Source organism: Limulus polyphemus, unplaced genomic scaffold (genome assembly GCF_000517525.1).
Source record: "Limulus polyphemus unplaced genomic scaffold, Limulus_polyphemus-2.1.2 Scaffold204, whole genome shotgun sequence".
NCBI classification, from domain to species: Eukaryota; Metazoa; Arthropoda; class Merostomata; order Xiphosura; family Limulidae; genus Limulus; species Limulus polyphemus.
In genome coordinates, this window is record NW_013665814.1 from 801,807 (window position 1) to 812,030 (window position 10,224).

Consider the following 10,224-nt stretch of genomic DNA (forward strand, 5'->3'; position numbering starts at 1 on the left):
CACTGGATTAAGTAAACATCAACAGTAAATAAGATATTGGATTAAGGTAATAACTCAGTAAAAATAAATTTTTCTTTGAAGCAAACATAAATATTTCTGAAATATATATCAAGGAGGTGCTGTAACCAATATAAGCCTTATATAAATACTTAGTAATAGGTTAACATATTTTAGGGTAACTAAAGCTTGATTTTAAGTACAGTTTATGGTTTACCTCAAAAGCTGATTTATTTTACAAGGCAATGTTTCTCGATAGACACAGTTACATTGTTCGTACATTTGTATTTTAATTTAAACTAAATTATTATAACAGAAAATATACATTAATTGAAAAAAAATATTAAATATTTTGCGCTAAAATTAGTTATACAACATAATTTGGAATATTAGTACTTAACGTTCAAAATAATAAGAATATTATAAAAATACAGACCAATTAGGTAACATGAAGTGTGTAGAGTGAATCATTAGTATAATGTTTTACATAATAATATCTATACCTTTTAAACAATAAATGTATGATTCACTGGTATAGTTATATTTGCTTAACGTATCTGATATCTAAATACAAATATCACTCTATAAATATTGTCCTTTGTGTAGGCTATTTCGTGTGTATTTAACTAGGAATGATTATGATATAATCGTAACATTCTGTATATTTTACACTATTTTATAACACGTTATGATATATAAGTTTTTTGGTTATTCTGTAGACAAAGACCTTGACATTTTGGCCAGGAAATACTTATACGAAGCAGGTCTTAACTATAACCATGGAACCGGTCATGGCATAGGTGCCTTCCTCAGTGTTCACGAATGTAAGATATTTCTTTATTGTCCTGTCTTCTACTGTGGCACTGTTGTTTGTTGGTAAAATATTTAACGTTCAAATCATCATATTCCAGTTCTTAAATGTGACTGCACTAAATGGAGTAAGTATTTCGATGAGGGAATGGCGTAATTCTAGTCGAGATTACACGCTGTTTCGAAGGTATGAAATTTTTAGAGCATAAGGCGCTTTTAGCCTTCTTTACTAAAATTAACACTCTTAGTTGCTAATAGTCATTAAGCATTTAACTTATAAGCATTAAGTTGATGTCACTATTAATCTATGGTTTCTTTTTATGCCGAAACCATCGATCATCTTGTCTCATTAGTATTAGGAAAGTTCAATCAAATCTGTTTTCCTAAAACATTTTCATTCGTTGTTAGTCGTTGTAACGTGTTCTAAAAGTAAAAAAAAACAGAAACTTCATTGAACTTCACACGATAAATATACAAATGCATAACAAGAAAACCTAATCTAACAATCTAAATGTTGAAAAATAGAAAGTATCCAAAGTCAAAACCTGTTAAACTAAAGTATAGAAACTAAAGTGTGTTTAAATTTAACGCCTGTTGATTGTTGAAGATTTGAGGTAAATAAATATTAGTTTAGTTTTATACCATTAGTGAAAAATAATAGAAATGAATAAAAACCCTATAACCTTCGAAAGGTGGACCTTTCTTCTTCAGGGGCAAACTGGGAATGGTAGTGTAATAGAATGAGTGATATATATATATAAAGGGAGTTTATTGATGTCATGAAAGTCATCCGGTTTTCCAGGAAATATTTAGTCCATTTCTCTATGTACTGTTGTCAGCATCTCATTTCCGGTACAGTGTAGCCGATAGCGAGAGTGTTTGTGAAAAAGTGTTAGGGATATTTAACTTTAGAAATTTAAATTTATTTAAAACTATACTTAAGTGTTTAAGTAAAATAAAGGTGACATCTGTAGACTGATTGAAAAGATATGTTATGGTAATCAATTTATAAAAACAGGTATCGAAAATTATCTTGGGACAAACTGGGAATGGCGGTGTTTTAGGAAATTCAGCGTTCACATTACATTAAAAAAATAAGCAACGAATAAAAAATATTTTTCTGACAGAGATGAAACCAATGAACGGAGATCACTGATTCCAGGTTCTAGATTAATTCCATATGGTTGAACAGTGTTTAGATTAGCAATCCAATAAACTTCTTTTATTTCTGTATATGCTTTAGTTTTGAATCCTGTTTCAATGCCGATGAGAGTAACATCGTTAATGGAATGACCGGGTTTGTTAAATTGTTGAGCAACTTTTCGGTGTTAATAGAAGATTTATGGTTGTTGAAACGTTTTCCAAGAGTTGTTTGTGTATGTCCTACATATTGGTAATTGCATTTTTTTTACAACTAAGCCCTGTAAAACCTCGTACATGGACAAGTTACATAAACGATATATTTTACATTTGTACAGCCGGTCTTAAATCACTTAAATAATTTATCTCACATGCAAACTCCTTTCACAAAACAATCAAGTTTACCTGTGATTAATCGCCTACTCAGATTAACTTTCTTGACGTCACTATTCTTTTTAAAAGACGGAATTTTATACACTGACTTGTACAAAAAAACCTACAGACAGACCTCAATACCTTCACTATAAAAGTTGTCCCCCATCTCACACTAAACGAAACATTACCTACAGTCAAGCTCTTAGAATAAAGAAAATATGCTCAGATGAAACGGACTAAAAGAAAACACATCAAGGATTTAAAACAAACCATGTTACAAAGAGGATATAAAGATACCGAAATTGACAGAGAAATTAAAAAGGCTGACAATACTCAACGGCAAAACATCCTAAATCAGAACAATACTAAACTTTCAAATATAATTCATCTTATTATTACCTATCAGTTTAAACTCAGAAACGTTTCACGAATTCTGAAAAAAAAAAACATTTTCATCTCCTACAACTGAACGATTGCCTTAAACAGATATTTCCTGAAGTTCTCGTTGTCTCCGTTCGAAAAAGTTGTTGTCCATGTAATAAAGCCCATTGTCAAACTTGCAATTTCATAAAACCACTGACTCATTTTCTGACAAACACAATCAAAGAAACTTTAAAATATCCCAACAAATCACTTCTGAAACAAAAAACAACATATACCTCAAACAGTGTAAAAAATGCAATTACCAGTATGTAAGACATACACAAACAACTCTTAGAGAACGTTTCAACAACCATAAATGTTCTATTAACACCGAAAAAAGATCTCCCCGTTGCTCAACAATTTAACCATCCCGGTCATTCTGTTAACGATGTTACTCTCATTGGCATTAAAACAGGATTCAAAACTAAAGCAGATAGAAAAATAAAGGAAGCTTATTGGATTGCTAATCTAAACACTGTTCGATCTTTCGGAATTAATCTAGATCCTGGAATCAGTGATCTCCGTACATTGAATTCATCTCTATAAGAAAAATAATTTTTGATTCGTTGCTTCTTTTTTTCATGTAATGTGAACGCGAATTTCCTAAAACTTACTATTCACTTTGAAGAAGAAAGGGTGCACCTTTCGAAGGTTATAGGGTTTTTATTAATTTATATTAAGACTTCTTGAACCTACGTGTTTTTCTAACACCATGAGTGAAAAATGATATCAAGTTATCTGCTCTTAATAAAAATTCTTTATTTAAAAATAGCTTATTACAATACGTGTTTTTACAGACTTGTTTATGCCTTTTCCTGGGTAAAACGAAGTACGGTACGGCATAAATTGTATTTAAACATAAACTATGGTTAAAGCAACATATTAAAATATTAAAACTTTTCTGATCGAGAAAGTAAAACCATATAACCGATGTTGAAGTAATATAAGTAAAACGTAACTAAATTACTTAATATACATAGTGCTCAGACATTTAGGATCATTTATGTTATGACTGAAACTTAATTAGTTTAGATCTAGAAACGAATTGAAACATCACGTTCGACTATAGAAGTTTCTTATAATCTTCTTAATTCAGTCGTTATGGGTTTTAAACCAGAATTTGAGGAAGAAAAATCAGGTCTACTTTCGCTTAAAATCCATAATGGATTGACAGAGAAGCGACTACAAAAAAAAATTAAGGCATGTCTTTATCCACCATAAGCCGTGGCCAAGAAGACCTTTTATTTGATGACAGAACTCATCAGCTAAGCCTGCTTAATATAAGAAATTGATTTTGAATTTAATATTAAACACAAATGTTATGTTCAGTGGTTCAACTGATGAAAAACAGAGCCTATTGATAATTTTTTGAAATTATATGTTTAAGTGCCAGTATCTCTCTTTGTCTACGTGACGTTTATAGATGCAGAATGTCTCACATTTTTCAGTACGATGATAATCAAAATTCACAAAAAAGTCCAAGATGCTGCATTATAAGGTTTAAGGCTTCAAAGATTACCTAATAAATTATATGAAACTACCGACCATGTCGTTATAAAACTAATTATAATTAGGTCCCCATCACTTCCATTAATTTTGTAATGCAATTTTCTGAAATTTGCCTTACTCTTCCCAAACCTTTATTGAATTAACCCCGGACCGCCAATTTCAGAAAGTTAAATATCTATTGCTTTTTACGATAACTGTAAAACATCAGGAATAAATTGTGTAACTGTATCTGAAAAGTAATGGCAATATTACATTCCTTACAAATTACGATATTGAACCTTCTTTATGTCTAAGAAGTAAATTTTAATATACATTAAAGTGACTTCTTAATATTCTATTCTACAAAATTACAACTGTAATTCAATGCGTAGTTTCTATTGTAAAATTTTCAATCTGTCTTTATTTTCACTCTTAATCATTTGATAACATTGTTCTACGTCGGAGAAAGTTAGAGAATGTAGCAAATTATAATCATGTGGAAGTTTGTTTTGGCAAATCGTGAAAGCTCTTTAGGTTTCGGAAATGAGAGGAAGAAAAGCTCTTTAGGTTTCGGAAGTGAGAGGAAGAAAAGCTCTTTAGGTTTCGGAAGTGAGAGGAAGGAAAGCTCTTTAGGTTTCGGAAGTGAGAGGAAGGAAAGTTCGTTAGGTTTCGGAAGTGAGAGGAAAGAACGCATTAGACCCTGTCTTTCCATTTTAAGACGTTACCTAACACCAAATGATTAAAGTATTAGATACAAAAATCGTATATATGTACAACTAGGTACTTGTAATTCTTTCAGACGTAATATAGTAAAGCATCAAGAATCCCTTCAGTGGCACACCGGTATGTCTGCGGACTTACAACCATAGAAACCTGGTTTCGATACTCGTGGTGGGCAGAGCACAAATATCCCATTGTGTAGCTTTGTGCTGAACTACAAACAGACAAGCATTAAGAACTGAAGAATTTTCTATTATTTGTAAACAGCTTGGAGAAAAATAACCTTACACCTTTTAAGAACCTAGTTAAAAATTAACTAGGTAGTAATCAATACTTGTTGGAATATTTAAAATTATGGATAATGAAAGTACAATTAACCTCATTGGAATATCTAAAATTATGGATAATGAAAGTACAATTAATCTCTTTGGAATATTTAAAATCATGGATAATGAAAGTACAATTAACCTCATTGGAATATCTAAAATTATGGATAATGAAAGTACAATTAATCTCTTTGGAATATTTAAAATTGTGGATAATGAAAGTACAATTAACCTGTGTGGACGAAATTATTGTTCTCGTTGGTGTTATGTTATATCTATCCCGTTAACTCTAGGATTTTAGACTCAATCCTTGCGGTGGATACAGCGTAGACAGTCCATTGTACAATTTTGTGCTAACGTCATTAAATCTCACGTTTCTAGATACGATAAATTAATATATATCCTTATCCTCTTGTTGATATATTCATAAACTGGATCGTGACTTTTCTGCGAAGTCCGGTGGCAGTAGGTACTGTTGATTGGCTGCATATCATTTAGTTTATCAGTTAAAAATGGCGAATGGTGCACAGATAACCGTTTGCGTAGTTGTAAATAAATATTCAAAACAAAATATTTTTCGGCTATTAAATGCTAAGTTTTAAAATGACATTTTTATGTATATTGCTTTAATTCAATTTATGGACAGTTCGCCAATATTATTAACTGTAGTTACTTTCATAGACCTCCAAAATACTCTAAGTTTAGTTTTTATCAAAGAGTTCAGTGGTTCTGAAATTATGTTTACAGTAAGCACAAGTAACATACTATTGGAACATTTTATTCATGTGTTAGCTTTTAAGTTTTCTATTCTTAGAAACATAGAATTAAAGCGTGCTTTTCATATGAAGAAAATTCTCGACTCTACAAATCAATAAAATAAGAAAATGCTTTTCGCTATGTAGTAAACTTGTATTCTTGCTTCAAATAATTCTTTACATTTGTATTACTGAATTAGAATATTTAATTTATCCATTTTTATGATGACAATAAGCGCTCTTCATGTATCGAACGTTTGTTTTGTAATTATAAAAATTTAGTTGTGCTTGCTAATTCAGCTTAAGTGTTTAAAGTGTATAATAAAAAAAGTGAAAGTTAGCTACAGTTAATCACTATTGATCGGGCATCAAATTTCCAATGTTGCTACTAGTAAACTTTTGGCTTTAAGCATAAAAAAAAAATCCTTTTCGAATAGAAATATTTATAAAGCGGGGTTCATAAACCATATAGAACAAAATGGACGCAACATTTCGAAGGAGTAAATCTTAAGTACTTTCCTTAGAAACAGGAAAACTGGTTCATAAACCATATAGAACAAAATGGGCGCAACATTTCGAAGGAGTAAATCTTAAGTACTTTCCTTAGAAACAGGAAAACTCACACAGTGAAGCGTTTAAAAAGTAAATTATCCTCAGTTACTGTCCTTTCGAATTAAATATCCGTCTCGTAGATATTTTTCATTCAGTCCACGTTGGTAGATGAGCATTTCGTAAAGGAGGCTTTACTTCTTTACAGTTTGTAAATTTCACTTCAAAGTGAATTCTAGTCAGCAGTTAGAATAGCTGGCTTTCTATGTTGAATAGATTCTAACTTGAATATTTCTCTAAATGAACTGTCCATTTTTGTGTATCTGATACATAGTCATCGACACAAAAGTCTAATGAGAATACAAAGCACTCTGTTTAGTCAATTTGCTTTTCATCAACACACGTGGCAACGAGTATTGCACGTAGGGGTGATAATTTTTATACTTAAGGCTGGAACCAGTTGTTTAAATACGCCCCACAAAATTCATAGGATGTGAACCCTATAATGTTTGTCATCAATGGTATCATTTTGCAAGAATTAGAGACTGGTGCGTTCTGTAATGCTTATTTCTTCATATACCAAACTTTCACCACTGCTGTATAAAAACAGTACCGCATCTGGTTTCAGATTATCTCTAAATGATAATATACCTGTTATATGACTCCACAACCTATTTGCAAAAGGAATATTGCTCCACGAGTCACATCCCTCAAAGAGTCAGTGATAAGTTTACTAAGTTACAAGACAAAAACCCGGGTTTAATTCCCCGTGGTGGATAGCCTATTACACTAAAGCAACACACACACACACACACTGTCCATTTGTGGCTAGGAGCATTAGATTCACTCCCAGAACAAAATACCATAAAATTGCAGCGACTTAGAATCTACTAATAATGTTCGTTTGTTTTGTGTTGTGAGTGATGGTCTGGATTGTCCAATTATCCAAACAATCGTATCATTGGTTTGAGAATAACTTCACATTCTAATATTGAGACAGTTATAACTAGTTAGAAACAAACTTATGACGGATCAGCTCCAACTAGCCGATGACTCTCCGCATACGTGAAATATATATGTATTTTCTTTAACGTTTAGCTGCGATTTGTGAATAATGTGAAGTGTGTTAAAGTGTGATTCACTTCAAAATAACAATCAAGACAAGGTTTCATGAGACTTCTATATATCTAGTTTAGGCTGATTATATCAGTCATTAACTTTTCAGATCTCGACTAATCATCTAATACGTGATTAACATGACAGTGAATTGATCTGGTAATTGGCATTATTTTGTAACAGGCCCCCCAGTGGCACAGAGGTATGTCTGCGGACTTACAACGCTAGAATCTGGGTTTCGATACTTGTGGTGGGCAGAGCACAGATAGGCCCATTGTGTTGCTTTGTGCTTAACTTCAAACAAACAAACAAATATTTTGTAACAGTAATTTTGTCTTTTCACAACATTAAACATCTTAACTATCCTTTAATTCTCTGTCGTTCCAGTAGTTATACATTATTATCACAACTCCAGAACACAGATCTATTTTGAATTCATGTTTTTATTACAGGTTATTAGCAGGTTCTGAGAAAAGCTGCTTTTACAGTCATTTAACTATAAAAGGTGAATTTCAAAATCGTAAAGTTTTATTCATTAAACCATCAGGAAATGGGATTTAAGCTAGATATTTCAAACGAGAAAGAAAATTGTTTTTTTTACGAATTTAATATCTAAGTTAATAAGTGAAAATGACCTTCAAATTAAGGAAGGTTAAAAGAGCTAAGATAAACAAAAAAATTGTATGCACTTTTAGAAGTATGTATTTGTACGATTTCTGTGCATGAGATGAAAATTGAGCTTATTACGTTTTTAACTGTACGCACCCTGAATCTTTAAAAAAAAATTATAATCAGGTAGAGCGGTAGCGATGCCTATGTAGGGGTGAGTCCGGTTCTCGTTTTTCGTTCTTCCATTCTGTCAGCTGTAACTCATAAACCACAGCATGCCTGCTTCCAGCCTGCACACCAAGACACTTAGCTACTCCACAGGATGTGCCTTTTCAACCTAGAGCCTAGGTTAGTCACAGCCCAAAATATATATATACGATGATACAGATTGTTTAATATTGCCCAATACGCATATCAATCAGTAGATGGCGTCAGAAACTAGCAATATAAAATTTTATTCTAACATTTTTGGGATGTAGGGAGGAAGAAAGATCAGAAACCAGAGAGTACTTGGGGTGGGAGGGTAATGCAAGTTTCCATCCCTATACATCAACAATTTTATAATAAAATTTTATATTGCTAGTATATATGTGATGTATACATAAGCCTTATATAAACGCATACACATGAAACTAACGTCAAATATTATTAGCCGTTATTTGTCTGGCAAATTCAGAATATCTTAACTTGATATATCATTTTAAATAACAAAACAGAGATATGCTGTTTATTTCGAGGTTGTACATATATTAATATAATGTGTTTTAATTACCCAGTTCCTCCACGAATCTTTTCAACTTATCCAGACATTAACGTGGTACTCAAAGCTGGAATGTTTTGTTCGGATGGTAAGTCAAAACATTTATAACACTTAATCTTAACAAGTAGATTAAACACTTTCTTGTTCTGAGACTGATGATGATAATCTTTGACTTTTCCTGCATTTCATTTATATGTTAGTAATAGTTTAGTAATAGATTATAAACACGAAGTCATTTCTTATATATACTATTTGCCTGATCTCAAGAATATATTAACATGAATATATATAAAAAATGGACCGGGCGTGGCCAAGTGATTATTATGTTGGAATATAAATCGAAGGGTCCAAGGTTCAAGACGTGAAGCTGCTAAATATGAGTTATAGAATTAACATTTATTGACGTTTGTTCCTTGCATAATTAAGGACATTTGTATAGGACACAGTGGCGTATTTTCCGTGTTACCTCCTAGTTTACCGGCTGTAAACCAGTCTTGGGAGAATTAAAAAAATGGTGTTATAGTGTTTTAGTCAGTATAAAAATATTTGTATCTCATCCATCACTAGCACAAACATATAATAACTTCAGTTTTGAAAAAAACTGTGACACCAGGTGTTATTTACACGAGATCGTGACTGTGCAAGTACTGATTATATGTGTCGTCTATGGTGATTGGTGCGGCGAAGACACCTCAGCCTATCAGCGTGCGTTAAACACCTTGGAAGTATATCGCTCATGATTGCGATGCAAAGTAAGGTAGTAAATACCAGATGGCGCTAATTTTGTATTATTTATTATGCTAAGTCCTAATTTACTCTTAGTTACGCATTTTTGATGATGATTTTGGATATTTCTATATGTTTTGATTACTGTTATACAAGTGTGTGTATATATATATATATATAAGTGCGACAAACCAAAGCCACCGGCCAGAATATGCCACTGATAGGACACTACAAGTTGTCGTTCTCGCTGAAAATTCTATCTAGTTTTATCTCCTACATCAAAAATCGTTAAAATGTTAGAGAAAAAAACTCATATGGTCAAAGTTTTGGCCTAATATGGCCATTCCTCTCTTTCGGCGTTTTTATTGTATTTTCTAATATAGAATGATTTTACTGGTTGTTACTCATGGTTAAGAAGCCCATAGTTCCT

General features: G+C 32.0%; 1 protein-coding gene across 1 annotated transcript in view; it reads left to right on the forward strand.

Moving 5' to 3' along the window:
- The window catches only part of LOC106478366 (xaa-Pro aminopeptidase 1-like), a 56,923-nt gene that overhangs the window by 38,071 nt on the left and 8,628 nt on the right, over positions 1-10,224 (forward strand). The window contains 2 exon segments of the mRNA XM_022381961.1: positions 717-821; positions 9,085-9,156. Of these exon segments, the coding sequence (XP_022237669.1) occupies positions 717-821; positions 9,085-9,156 (177 nt within the window).